The following is a 14,587-nucleotide window of genomic DNA, read 5'->3' on the forward strand; positions in this document are numbered from 1 at the left end:
CCAGTCCCCTCTTGCATTCGTTTGAAAGGGATTTTGAGATATTCCCAAAGTTGCAATTATTAACTACAGGACTGTACTCTAGGAAACAGCATCTGGTACCTTATCATCAGGTCGGTTAGAAGCCACGCAGTTCTGGGCATAAGTCATGACTGAATCGATCAAGCCAGGGTAATTCCTCATGGTCTGGCGCCCCATGTCTGCAGAACTCAAGTTTCTGAAGAAAGCCATTGCAGACCATGTCAGGAAAGAAGGAGAAGAGAGGATTAGTTGGGTTCACTTGCTAGTCTCTGTGGGCTCTGTTCTGGCTATGGTTGTAATGGAATTTAAGGATATTTTTGTATATTCAGCAAGGCTGGTGTACTGCTCCCACTTTGGAGGCCTTCTGTAGGACTGCACTGGTGCATAGCTCTCTTGTTGCTCTTTAGGATTGATTTCATCTAGGAAAATGCCCTGTTAAGGAGCTCTGCATAGAAGACATCTTCCTAGTAAGGGTAACTATCAGCAATATTTTGCCTTAGAGGCTATGCATGTGACATTACAGACTCATTGTCTCCTCGGAGGTGTTTCCGAAGAGAAGACTAAATAAAGACCATCTGGGATTATTGTGAAAACCAGGAAGGTACATATAGTTGTAAGCATGGAGCTACACGGGGTCAACAGCAATATTTGCCTGGAAAATGGGGGCAGAGATGCTGAAGAGCAGTCACTCTGACCAGAGGGATTGACCAGTTTGTAATGTTGTAATATATTCCTGAGCGCTGGTTGCTGCCAGGACAGGGGAGTTTTTCCAGTAACAGGAAATGCTTTTTTATTGTTTTGTTGGGTTTTTTTCTTCCCTGTTTTATTGCCTTGTAGCTTGCAAATGAAAAACAAAGAGAGGTTGGCAGTCACTGTGAGATATTCACTCCAGGCATTCCAGAACTGGATTTGATGTTCACTGTGATTTGCAGCCTCCTCATTAACATGAATTCATCTGCAATCCAGAAATGCTTGAGCAGCAATGGCTCGAGCCCAGGGCAAACCCAAGGCTGTTCTCATCTCTGCGTTATGATGTGGCAGGGCAGTGAGTCGGAGCAATCCTGGCTCACCCCTCGGAGCAGGGGCTCTGGACCCAACCGCCCTGCTTTCCTTACTCGGCTTGCTTCCCGACCCTGCTCCCCCCCAGACTTTTGAGCTCCCTTGCTGACCTGCATCTGTCAGTCTTCACTGGGGGTGTTGGATATTACTGCCACAGATTGTGGTAAGTCTCAGGAGACAGACCCTGCCTTGAGTTAAGCTTCACAGAAAGCTTCTTTGACAAGCTATCATCATACTCTTTCCCTCATTTCAATGGGCTATTTTGTGGCATCGGTGGGTTGAGATGGTCTTAAAAGTGGAGCACCTCATATGCAACGCACACCACACATCCCAACATACAACTGCAGAGGGAAGGTGCCTTCCGAGACAGGGAAGGGAGAAGCACTCACTATCTTTCAGACACGGTTCCCAGCCACAGAAGACGATAGTATCACGTCTCAGAAGGCCCCTGCCATATTCACCCATTTCGTTTCATAAGCAGATACAGCTCCTACTAGCTGCATGTCTGGTAAGGGTGCGGTCGGTGCTGCACTCCCTCGGGGAGAGCTTCAGTTGATGAAAGTACCTAATTATACAGGGTAGGTTTTTTTCCTCACTTGTTCCCAGTGAGACAAGGAGCTTGCATCCAAGTGGAGGAGGGTGGTAGGAGAAACAGCAAGTCGGGGCAAAGATCCTCTACAAAAGGGCTCTGGCTTTCCAGTGAAAAAAATAAACTACTCTGGGCTCAAGCTGCACCTCCTGTTTTGTAGATGACCTGTCTGATGAAATGAGCCAGGAGCAGTCCAGGGCAATGGGCTGCTCTGTAGTAAAACAGTTACTAAAATCAGTGGGAAAATGCTTGTTTTCCCCACATAGAGAATTCTATATTTTTGTCACCTAAAACCCAAACCAGTTTGCTCTCTAGCAACCAAAATTTTCTCTGGAAGCCTCAAAAATCTAAAAGCAAAAAGTGTCAAGTTCCCTGGTCTGAGCTGAATGCTTTCAGGTTTCAGTATTGCAGCTCTCCTGTGACAGAGCAACTTATATTTTTTGAGCGGAGACTTAGCAAGAACAAACTTATTTAAATTTAAAAAAGCTACTAGGAAAAATATTTTACATGTCATTTTTTCCACACCTTCTCTTAGTCAGGAAAATTTTCTCAAGAAGAATTTTTTATTAATACAATTGCAGTGAGCATGTCTTTAGCTTATTGTAAGAGGATTTAGACAGCTTCAGCTTTTTTGAACAGACACAAGCTACAGTAAGTCCCTGCTTGATGACTCACCTCAAACAACCTGTAGCATTGAAGAATACTTCTGGGTCAATAATTTCTCTTGTCCTATTGCAGCTGCCATCAGACCAGCCAGAGAAAGGGATGATAACACAGTCTGTCAAGACGGGGAGGGCCTCCTGTATCAACTCTTCTTTTAATTCATCCGTGGAGGAGAGGTTCCAGAGCAGTCCTAGGAAGGAGATGGGAGAGAAGCTCAAGCAGAGGGTCACCATGCAATAGAAACTTTCTTTAGGTCAGAGTGAATTCCAGCAACAAAGTCCTTCTTCACTCCATCCCTCTTTGAACTAAGAGTGCAGAGGCTGCCCTAAACCCTAGTCTCTGTCTGTCCCTATGGGAGACAGGCAGGATGGGCACCAGGAGCATGGTATCACATGGAGGTGGGCATCTAAGCATTCTCCCTCCTCCCAAAATTGGTGTTTATTGCCATTAGGTTGCAGGGGGAATCTCTCCAGGGATCTCATAAAGGCTTGCACACAAGACCTCAGTCACAGCTGAGGGTGCCTTGCACCAACAAACTCACATCAATCCTTCAAGAAAAGGTGAGACACCAATGAGATAACTTGTCCAACCTTACTGGGATTGCCAGCACCCTTGGCCTTCCCTGGGAGCAGCATGGGGGCCAGGAGTGCAGGAAGACATAGGAATGGCAGGATGACCACAGCTGTGGGGGGAAACCTGGGGCAGGTGCTTCCCCAATGGGCATTTATGATGTGAGCACAGACCACAGGCAAGGAGGAGCATGGTTCTTGCTGAGGGCTGAGTGGTTTGCTGTGTACCTGTCAGTTGTTTCTGAATTTCAGTGTTCCCTGTCCTCCGCAGGAGGCTTACGCACTCCCTTATCCCATTCTGCCGCCGGGTTTCTATCTTGTTGGTTGGATTCTTGAAGACCAAATTTCGGAGGGCTCCAGCTGCCGCCCGCTGTACGTTCTGGTTTGTGCTGCGGAGCAGTTCGACAAGCTTGGCAATTCCCCCCAGCCGGTAGACCTGTACCAGGAAAGATATGCTGCCATCAGCGTGGTGTGCAGAGCATCACCAGCACAGGGACAACTAGAACTGTCATGGCAATGCAAGGACTCAACATGGCACATAGGGGGGCTGGAAAAGCAGACTTGGCAGTAAAGGATGGCTAGAGCTTTCAGATGGCTTGTCTGGTTCAGGTCATGAGCGCAAAGGTACTGGCCTTGAGGTTGGAGCTTAAATGCTAGAAGTCGATGTCTATGAGTAATGGCAATGGACCAAATCCTTTGCTGATGTAAATGTGCTTGCTCCCATAAAATTTCACCTACCTCCATCAGTTTGCATCAGGTGAAAATGTTGCTCTGCCTATATATAGAGGCCATTTATAGCTATATAATGACACGATGTGGTAATTTATCTACATCCTGAAATCACAGGCTGAGCTAAAAGGGATGGTCATAGTACAGTGTAAACACCTTTGAGGTCAGCCAGAAGCAGTACTGGGCCATACTCCAGCCCTCAACAGGGGCAGCATCGGAAAGGGGTGCGAACCCCGACCTGTAGGACACCGCACACATGCCAGGGAGGTTTGAAGGCAAATTCCTCCAGCTGAGCTCTCCAAAATGATGCGGGTTCCCGCTGTAGGACGTCCTCTGTACCGGGTCTCCCAGGGACATGATCCCACATGGAGCCCCTCCTGGCACAAACCAACCCATTGGCTGGAGATTTGCTGATGATAGAAAATGAATGAGCACCTTTTTGAAAGGAAAGAAAACAAGCGTGCGCTCGAATGACTCACATACCTGCTCTGACACATCTTTCTGGGAAGCAATGGGACAGGACAGGCTCAGAGTGTGTTTTCAACGGTAACAAAGGGTGTGGCCACCCCACAATTAGTGACTGTAACGTGGGCTGGGGTACCTGTGCTCCGTTCAGCCACAGCAAGGGCACAGAGGTACATCCCCACACTGTGCCAGCATGACTGCAAACATGCCAGGATGGGGATAAGCTTTTGGGATGGTCTTGCTACAGGAGATCCATCCTTGAGGCTGCCTCCTTTGCTGCATGTTGGCATAAATTTAGTAATCAGAGAGTAAGAGCGTAAAAGAAATAAGCTGCCCTATAAGAAGGGCTTTTGTTTGACCAAACATCTTTGTACATGATCACTAATTAACCCGTTGGCTTAGATGGCTGAAAATGGCTGAAATGTCACTGAGCAATGCGCAATGAAGATCACAGTGGGATTTAGGGCAAAATTGCGTTTGGCTTTGACACTGCAGCTCTGAGATAGCAAAAGATTCATGTAGAAACGGGTGCGATTGCATCCAAAAGAGGACACTGCATGCGGATGGCCGCTCCCGTGTCGCCAAAACCCTTCAATCTATGTCACAGCATCTTATGGTGATAATGTGGCCACAGTCTCTTCTGCTGCCTGGTAACTATTTCCCTGTGTTAAAATCTTGACCTGACTGCTATTAAGAGAAAGTGGACGCTAATAGTGGAAAAACTACTTAATTAATTCCTGAGTGTGACTAATGAGGTATGAAGCTCCATCATGAAAATCAAGTGGACCTATGGATCCTTGGTATTGAGGAAAACCAGCTTCATCCATCTCGTGTGCCATTACATCCAGTGTGACAGCAGAGCTCTGAAGGAGTTTGCTCACCTCTTGCTTGGCAGACTCATCCTGGAAGCAGGTGTGCTGGAGGTAGTAAGCACCCATGGCTTGGTATTTGTCATCAGAGGAACACAGAAGTTGTATGGCTTTCTGGATGGTCATTGTACCGCCGTCTATCTCATCACCACATATTCTGTTTTAAAAAGAAATACAGCATTGGTTGAGTGCTCAGCTAAAAGGGCTGGGAATTACTGGAAGGAATTAAGCACAAAATGTAAAATATTATCACATCATCACATAAACGACATGGTGCACCCCTACTGCATTTCTCTGTCTCAAAAAAAGAAATTATAAAAGTGGGAAAGATACCGTGGAGGCTAATAAGTTACGGATCTAGTCTATCCAGAAAAAAAGGAGACAGCAAATAAAAGCTTGGTCTAAGTGCTAGATATCTAATCATGTCTAAGGTGGAAGGATTAAGGAACAGAGAACCAGTATTCACTGTTCCTCACATAAAAGAATTAGTGGACAACAGTGAAACCATCCATTAGGTTATTAGGACAATCTAAAGTAGGCAGATGCTTTTCCCACAGCATGTGATCCTTTGATGTGAGATGTGGTGGAAGCAAAAATGTGAGAGCAGCTGATGGTCTCAGAAGGCTAGAGCAGATCCCTCAGGAAAAGGCGACAGGTATGTCTAGAGTGATGGGATGGACAAATATTGAGTTTATGAAATAGTAATAATAGCACTGAGACATCCTGCTCCCAGGGCATGTTTACATTGGTAGTCTCCAAGCTCTTCATAAAAGTTGGCCACTGTCATCATCCCCTGTTATAGGTAAAGAATGTGCCTACAGACTGCAGAGGAAGACTATGGATACCTCTGGCTTGGAGCAGGACTGAAACATTGGGAAGAATACAGACACCTGAAGATTTGTCCCTTTGTTTAGAAATACAAAGGTCCCACTCTCTTTGGGTTGTAGTTATTTAGCATCATCTGTGATTTTTTAACCCCATAAAATTATAAAACTACAAACTTTCATACTGATGAAGGGGCTCTGAACTGCAAAGCTTGTCAGTTAGTCTAATAAAAGCTACTATATCCTCTTAGCATCCTTGCACCTCAGGCCTCAGCTGGCTGCGGCGGGATCTCAGCTTTAATTTGCATCAGAGTAAATGACCATGCAAAGTTCAGGACTGAGATGAGCCAAAACCCAAATTCCTGTCTGGTTATTACAATTTCAGCAGTGATGGCGTACAAACGGGAAATGTTTTGCTGACAGTGGATGAAATAAAAAAAAATTGTGAGGGCTTTGCTAGGACAGCTAGGTCATCGTTGTGCCTGACTGATGTTATTCCCTGTTCAGGATCCAGTTGCGACCAATGGAGAGTTTTACGTGGAGATGGGGGAGATCAGTTCCTGTTTGAACCACATTAATTAGTATACAAGCTCTTGCTCCATGTCATACCAGTAAGTGACTATGTAAAGCAGCTGATCATCTTCCAACAATCCGATGGACTAACAAAACAGAGTGTTTTTTAATAAGTTCTTTAAATGAATCTATTACCTTTGAAGTATTAAATATTACTATGGGGGAGCAGCTTCTTCTAGGCACAGGATTTGCAGACTCATTTTGATTGTGCATGTAAGACTAAAGGTCCAGACCCCAGTGTGGTCACCACCACCGGCAGCTTACAGTAAGACAAAATATTTTGTCCTTAAGCATCCAAATGCTCACCTCCACACGGCATGGGCTAGTGAATAATATCCACAATTCTATAGTACATTTCATACAAAATATCAAAAGCCAGCAATTAGGCTGTGACACTGAAAGACAGCTTGAAAGACTGTTTTGTCTCCCCTACCCTCACTGATATAAAGTTGCACTCAGTTTAAATTACTCATTTAAGCACCTGAAATAGGTGCTTCCAATGAACAACTTGCCTTTGTGTCTTAGACATGTTTCCTAAGACAGGAAGACCTGCCCTCCAGAGATACCTCTGCCTCTGTTGGTATACAGGAATGATAGACAACAGTCTGGGATTGGACCTTAAGCATTCAATGGCTAAGGTGAGATAAACCTCATTCCACTTTTATTTCTACCCTAACAGTAAAACATCACTTCATCATATAATTTTTCATCAGTTTGAACCTCTATCAAAAGTTGGCTTCAAGAAACTTCCATTACACTTGCAACAAGGAAACATAGAACTGCAAAGACAAAGTTTAAATTAGAAACTGTGGAACCTCAGAAATCTTTGGTTCGGATTCAGAATGCTGTAATTTTCTCTTAGTCTTTTTCATGCTCCTGAGACATACAATAGAGCTGAGATACCGACAGATCCGGCATGAGTAGCAGCAGAGTGACTTCTCCTTTGAGAATTCAGACCAGGGCTGGCAGTGTGGGTAAGGAGACATATTAATAAACATACCAGGTCAGTGGCCATGCAGCATATGTAATCATGATGATTTTTTTTTTCTTTTTAATGTACCAAATTGAGAAAATCCCTCAATCAGGTGCATTTTTTTAATGAGAAAGAAGGATGTCCACTTGGTCTAGCTACTCAAGGAAGCAACTTTCTACACATCCACTCCATAAAAGGGCCAAACCCTCCTCCAGCACGGAAAACCTAGGCATCCAGGTCCAGTTCTGTGTGGGAAAACATTGGGAAGGTTCCATTTCCCTGCTGGCTCACCAACAGGAGAAGTTCACAGAAGGTGAGCAGCCAGGCTCAGTCATGCTGCCCAAGAAGCAGCAGTGATTTCTCCTAGCTGAGAATATAATCACCCTGGCAAAGCCCGTGCTAATGGGAGATTGTTCATCAGCCAGTCAGGGATATTCCTAACCAGATCTACACTATGAGAACAACAGCCTGCTCCAAGACAAATTCTTGGACTGTGGCCATCTCCAACCTGGGCCAATGTGCCTGGTAGGAAGAGCTCCAAAGGTGGTTGTTCTTCCACAAGAAAGAAGCAATCAGAATAGGGAGACACCTCAATTAGAAATGATTCAACAGGAGACAAATTAGATGATCAGATTCAGGTGTGGATGGGAAACAAATACTTAAGAGGCTCAGTATCACAGAAAGGTAAATTCCCTCACTTGATACTAATGCCTTTGGTTCACTTTGTATCAGCAGATTGGTTTGTGCTAACCAGATCTAAGTCTCCATCCTGGTTGTTAAGGCTACAAGACCCCAGAGAGGAGAAAGCCAGAAAAGTCTAACAAATTCCATTGTTCAATCATAGAATCAGAGTGAAGACACCCAAAACAGTGTCTAGCACATCCAAGCCTTCCAGAGTCAGGCAACACGGGAGCAAACCCAATAGCCATCTTCATGCCAAGCAGCCACGTCCACCCATGGGACATGCTACCAAGGTTTTGGTGCCATTGAAAGCTCAGCTGGAGCTTCCCCTCAGGCTTTTCTTGGTGGGTAGATACCGGAGAAGATGGGCACAGATTGAGGGGAACCTCACCATGTGCAATGTGTGATCTGTACCCTGCCAGGATATCATCACGCACAGCTCCATGGCAATTGTTTTGTATGCAAATGCACAGTGCAGACAAGTTCATATCACAAGGAGCCAGCACGGTGAACTAGTCATTTTTAGAGACACTTTATCCCAAATAAGAACAAAACAAAATGATAGTGCCTATCTTTGTATGTGGTTCTGCTTTCTTGGTGTGGCATAGCCCTGGACAATTTATGTTTTCATACTGATCTCCTTTGGTTTATCCCTAGAGATCTACCAGAAAACACCCTCAGTACTTTTTCTGACTCTTTCAATAACTTTTCTATGTTTTCACTGTTTATAGTACTTCCAGAGAGACTGAGCTCCTGCCTAGGACCAAATAGCTAAAGGACACACACTTGCTGTCCCTGAACTTTAGCCACAGCTCACAGAGGCTGCTGCAGCTCGGCTGGGACCAAGTGAGCATCACCATAAACAAATATGACTATATGGAAAATCCGAAGAGTTGCCCCAGCCTTTACTGCCTCCTCTATAGCTGCCAGACAGGGTATTCAAGGCCTTTAACAGAGTAGCACCAGAATATTATATATTTCCAGGTGACCTGATAGACACTTGCTTTCACATGATCTCAAATGAGGTGGTTTAGGCTCTTTCTCCCATATATAGAGAACACCAAAGGAAAATGCATCCACATCTTAAAATGAGGCCATTTTAAGGGCATGTAGTACTATGGAAAACAATGCATATTGTAGGTGTCCATTAATGGCTCCTGATCTATATCAGCAACCCTTAAGCTGGGGAATGTCTGCAGACACCCCAGCTCACCTCTTCATCTTCACAAACGGGAATACCCTGAATCCTTCACAAGGGGTGAGATTAGTCCAGCCTCTCAGTAATGTCTCCAGCTCAGACACGTGGGTTTCCTCTGAAGTCAACCAAAAGACACTGACTTTGTTAGGGGGTAACTCACTGAACTACCTCAGATTTCAGCTCCATTGGCTGCTGGCTGCATCTCTGCAGGGGCAACAGGGGCACCCAGCTCAGATGCAGGCATCTCCTGCACGTAACCAGTTGACTACTGCACAGACTATTGCAGAGCCACAACCACCACGTATCACAACCTAGCCTGGCCCTGGGCTGCCAGTCCTGTGTGCGTGTGGTATCTGAAGCTCTACACACAACGTGTCTGCAAGCAGGACTAATACAACATCAGCCAGTGGTAGCAACAGTTTTCCTGTACCTCAGGTTCCACCTGGAGGGTGACAAAGACTCAAAGTTTTCTAGGATGCATTAAACGTCACGTCCTTTATTACAGCTTCTTGTTATCGCTACCTGATGACCAAAGAGGATGTAGAAAAAAATTTCCTGCCTGGGCTGAATTGCAACATGTTATTTATTGGCTAGCTCAAGATGACACACTGTCTTGGAGCACGTTGCAAATACCACTCATTAGAGGAAATGGGTAAAAGCAGGCAAATACACGTAGTCTTTACCAGCTGCTGAAACCACTGTTGCTGCCAGTTTGCAGGATGAAAGGCTGCAGATCTGTGGGATGTCATGAGACCCCCAAAAAAGGAGAAGGGTCCTGGGGAGAAGAGGGAGCCCTGGACACCAAAAAGACTCCCACAAGCCCTATCGGGTGGAAGGACTCACTCCATAGAGCTGTACTGTGGCAAAATGTCAGTGCTGCTCCTTCAGAACTGCCTTTGGGCAAGAGCCACCAAAATAACCCATGAACTTCTGAGCCCAGGACAGACATACTGAGCTTGGAAATGTTGTTCCAGATATGGCATAATGTTTAAAAAGGCTTAAGCCCCTGAGTGATTATAGAGAAGTATGTCTGGAAGGGACATCGGAAGGTCCCTCTTTGCTCACTGAGGCAGGATCATAACAACAGGGATTGTGGAAGAGACGATACTTCAGGAGGAGGTTTCTCAAAGCAAGTCAGTGCTGTTTAACCTCCTGATATGAACAAACAGTGCACAACTCATATTTCTTCACCAGAACCAATACTACGGGGTAACACCCTATAACTTGGTTTAGTTTATCATAGAATCATAGAATGGTTTTTCCCAAAAAACATTTAGGTGTTCAACTACTCATCAGCTAGCTGGAGGAAAGGTGCTCTCATGCTTTTGTAAGAGGAAGGACTCATCTGAGAGATGGTTATCAAAGAGACAGCTCTTCTATGTCTTACACAGCCAAAGCTAGTTCAATAAATGGAAGCAATCACACAATCAAGAAGAGTTCCCAAAATTAAATAACTTTGTGACTAAATGCAGAGTTATTGTCAGTACACATAGTTTGACAGTTCTTGCATACTCAGTATTTTGATCTCCACGTGCCACTCTCACTACCTGAGAACGTCCAATGACCCCTTTTTCATCTCACACCATCCAAGGAGATCAGATCCGTAGCACAGGAGGACCACAGCTCTTGAACCAGTACTGACACTGTCCACAGTCACTGCATTACAGAACAGTTTTGTATCACAGACAGACCTGGTGGATCACAGGTTCCACTGGAATCACTCTCACAGAAATGGAAATCGCCCCACTGGATCACCTCTGAAAGCATGGAAACTATCTAGCCCTTCCCTTGCTCATAGAGGTGGTTTGCTAACCTGCAGATGAGTTATCCGCCTACACAGGAGATTTGCAGCATGAAAACTGAACACAAAATTATCCTTGTTGTAAAGGCAAAAATTCTACCTGATGAACTACTAGCATAGAAAGAACAGAGCCCCAAACAGGGAACTACCAGCAGCTATTACCCAGCTAACCCCTCTTCCTGCATGTGGAGGTTCATAATGCGATGCCTACAAGAAAACCTCTCCCTACCCAAAGATCAGGCTACCTAGATGAAGATCAAGTTCTCCAAGTGCAGAATCCTACAACCAGAAACAGTCCTACACAGCAAAGACAGCCCAAATATGGTCCCAACCCATCTCTGAAGGCCTCTTCCCAACAAAAGCACATTCCAGACCAAGACTAGCAGCAACCTGCCAGATACTTTATAAGGGTTAATGGCCTTCCAAATAAGTAATTTTTTTTCAAAGAGGACAACTCCATAGTATGTTTCCAAAACTATAAGGATAACTGCTGCCAACCTCATCTTCTTCAAGTCAAGAGCAGAAATGCTTGTACAAACTGCAGTGGATTTCACGCGAAGCAGGGGACTGTGCCCCAGCCAAATCAGATTTACTCAGGGGACACAGCCCCAGCTGAGCCTACCACTTGAAGCCTCAACGTTTCCACATCAGAACCAGTTCTGCCAGATGAGCCATGCCCCAAGCCAGGAGAAGTGTATAAATGGAGCCACTCCCTAACCAAAGGGCATCCAGCGCTGGAGAGTATTTCTCTCACAACAGCAGTTCTGCCTCTCTTCAGAAAGTGGCATTATTCTTCAACTGACCTTTCCAAAGCGACGACCAACTGCGAGCATTGCACAGTGCAGAGCAGGGCTTGCTTTGGAGGGAGCCTGCCTACCTGCCTGGGACTAACTTCTCAAAAGCAACATTTTCCCCAGGCAGAAACCAGTTGCAGTCCCATGTTTAATCATTCTGCCATCCCTCCCAGTACACTTTTATGCTCTTTAGTCAGAAGTTCCTTGGAACTAGTCACTTCCAGTTTATGTATCATCTCTGTTCCCCATTCCAGAGGAATTACAAAGCTTCTGAAATTAGCAAGCCAATGCCACCAGTGCTCCAGGTTGGCCAGGGCTAATTTTGCATATGTTAAACATGAAGTAACTGGGCACATGTGAAGCTAAGGTTTCATGACAACACGCTAAGAAGCAAGTGACATTTCTTGACGTACACACTCTGGGACATACTTCTCCTGCTCAATACAAAATGAGGGAGGCTGAGCAGAGAATTAGCCAGAGAAGTCTGGAAATCAGCATTCAGATATGAAAAAGGGCATCATTTGGCTCACACTGCTGACTGTGAGGGGGGATTTTCTCCATATCTACATCACGCCTTGGGTCAACGGCTCAACAATCTCAGGCCTTTGGTGTGAGTTATGACAAAGGCTATAAGCACTGTCTCACACTGCAAATTCTCCTTTGGACCAGGGACCACCAGGAGTGAGCTCAGGAGCTTCTAGCAACCTTGAACTGCAATGTTTTGCAGTTCCAAACATGCAAACCATAGTCTTGGAAGACTGTGGTTTATGCAGACCAAATATCTTCCAAGGCTATGGCAGAATATGGTTGGTGCTCCAGAGCCAGAGGCAGAGCAGGCATCAGCATCAGGGAAGCTTTGAATCAACATCATTGTAATGCCATCAAAACCCAGCAGTTTTGGTTTTGTTTGGGGTTTTTTTGTGAGAGCTCTCCTGAATTGCACAGATATATCAGCTTGAGAGTGTGTGAGCTCACTAGTGTGTTCTACATGCTCTACTGTTGTAGGCAACATTTACAAGAAGGGACCTGATGCTAACTGAGACATGAAGGACCATCCTCCACCCTTACATAATTCCTAACCCCAATAGGATTGGATGTTCTGGACAGGAAGGAATTGGACAGCTTCCGTTCCCTCTTTCCTGGCTAGGTAAATTATTCCAATTAAGTTATTTATTTCAATTTCTGACTCTTTTTTTTTTCTAGAACCTGAATCAAACATTTTGGGAGAATGAAGGAAGGGTTGGGTGGAAAGACCGAGGGGTAAATACAACTGCTCGGCAGGTTCCCAGCTCTGCTCCGAGTCAGACCCTCAGGAACCAACTCCTTCAAAGTTAGTTGTTTTTTTTGGTTTGTCTTCTGCCAAATCAGAGCAGTGTGACAGCCAGGAGCGGTACCCAAACTGCCCACCAGCCTTTCTGCTCTTCACCTTCCCACCCTCATCTTGCAAAGGAGCTGTCAGCTAATATCACCACAGAGACTGGGGGATCATCTTGCCCAACATCACACAGCTACAGCAGAGATATTTACACTGAGCCATCATATTGGTTTCCCTCCATAGCCCATGAAAAGAAATAAACCCTTTGAGTGACTCATCTGACCCACTTTAGACCCTACTGCAGGATGCAATTAAGCATGGTGTGCACTGGTGAGCAGATCTCCAGTGGCTACGAAGCAGCTCAGGTGACTAGCTCAGATGGACAGACCTCCACAGCAGATGTCTACATTTACTCAGATTCAGCCCACTGCGGCAAACTTACTTGGAGCTGGACTGAGTCTGTCCATAAACCATGTCCTGCTTGCAGCTCATCATGGGCTGGGCATAGACCACATCAGGCTTGTTGCTTGAGGGGCAGGAGAGGGCCCGTGCTGGCATTTTTTTACTTGTCCTGGTAGTTCCTTGCTGGGTGCTACAGCTGCTGTAGATGCTCTGGCGATTCAAGGTTGCCTTGTGCTCTGCCCGGCCCCCCACCTGACTCTTCCTCAGCGTGCCCCGGGGCGGTTCACAGTAGAGGTCAGGCTCGCTCCGGCTGCTCTTGATGTTCTGCACAAAGCAGTAGTCGCTGCCGGCCCTGGCAGGGCTGCAGACAGCCTTGCTGTAGTGCTTGCTGCCCCAGCCCTCCATCTGGCTGTACGAGCTGTAGCGCCTGTTCTCCACATCCCGCTTCAGGGTCCCATTGTACAGCTGGTCAACGAGAAAACAGGAGACAAAAAAATTAGGAAAGGGTTGAGGTGAAGATCGACATTGCCAAGCCCACTCCTGCATGGGTGTCACGGCTACCAAACCCCTATGCCTCTTAGGTATTTTTGTGGCCCAAAACTTACGGGAGGTTAGCCCACCTGCAGCCCTTACAAAGGTGCCAAACCCTCCCTTGAAATCTGGGGACACTTAGTGATCAGGATATGGCATCCAGGAGCTTGAAAACTGAACCGAAAGCTCAAACATGACCCTGTCATTAGAGAAAATGCCTTATTTCCAACACATGGGGTCTAACCCAACCTGTAATTAGAGGAGCTCACATCACATCTCGTGCCATCACAGAGAATGATGCCCCATTCTGACCTTCCAGAAGTGCCTGCATGTATTTTTAATTTCCTTATGCTATTTTGTTCCCCTTACAGCTATAAGTTCCTTAAGGAAGTAAAGGGAGTGAAAAATCAGTAAGAAGGGATTCTTGAATCTTGTCATGCCAAGAAACAAGTGGAGACAACGAATATCTGCTTAGGAGTTACAAGGTGTGTAGTACCAACTCATATAATGGGATGTCCTGAGAACAATGGGGGA

General features: G+C 45.7%; 1 protein-coding gene across 1 annotated transcript in view; it reads right to left on the reverse strand.

The window, feature by feature from the left end:
• PKP1 (plakophilin 1) overlaps positions 1 to 14,587 on the reverse strand; it is a 46,679-nt gene that overhangs the window by 15,279 nt on the left and 16,813 nt on the right. Inside the window, exons 3-7 of the mRNA XM_054804261.1 lie at positions 13,563 to 13,987; positions 4,974 to 5,118; positions 3,127 to 3,334; positions 2,342 to 2,519; positions 100 to 214 (exon numbers count right to left, since the gene is read on the reverse strand). Of these exons, the coding sequence (XP_054660236.1) occupies positions 100 to 214; positions 2,342 to 2,519; positions 3,127 to 3,334; positions 4,974 to 5,118; positions 13,563 to 13,987 (1,071 nt within the window). The remainder of the gene's footprint in view (positions 1 to 99; positions 215 to 2,341; positions 2,520 to 3,126; positions 3,335 to 4,973; positions 5,119 to 13,562; positions 13,988 to 14,587) is intronic.

Source organism: Grus americana, chromosome 25 (genome assembly GCF_028858705.1).
Source record: "Grus americana isolate bGruAme1 chromosome 25, bGruAme1.mat, whole genome shotgun sequence".
NCBI lineage: Eukaryota > Metazoa > Chordata > Aves > Gruiformes > Gruidae > Grus > Grus americana.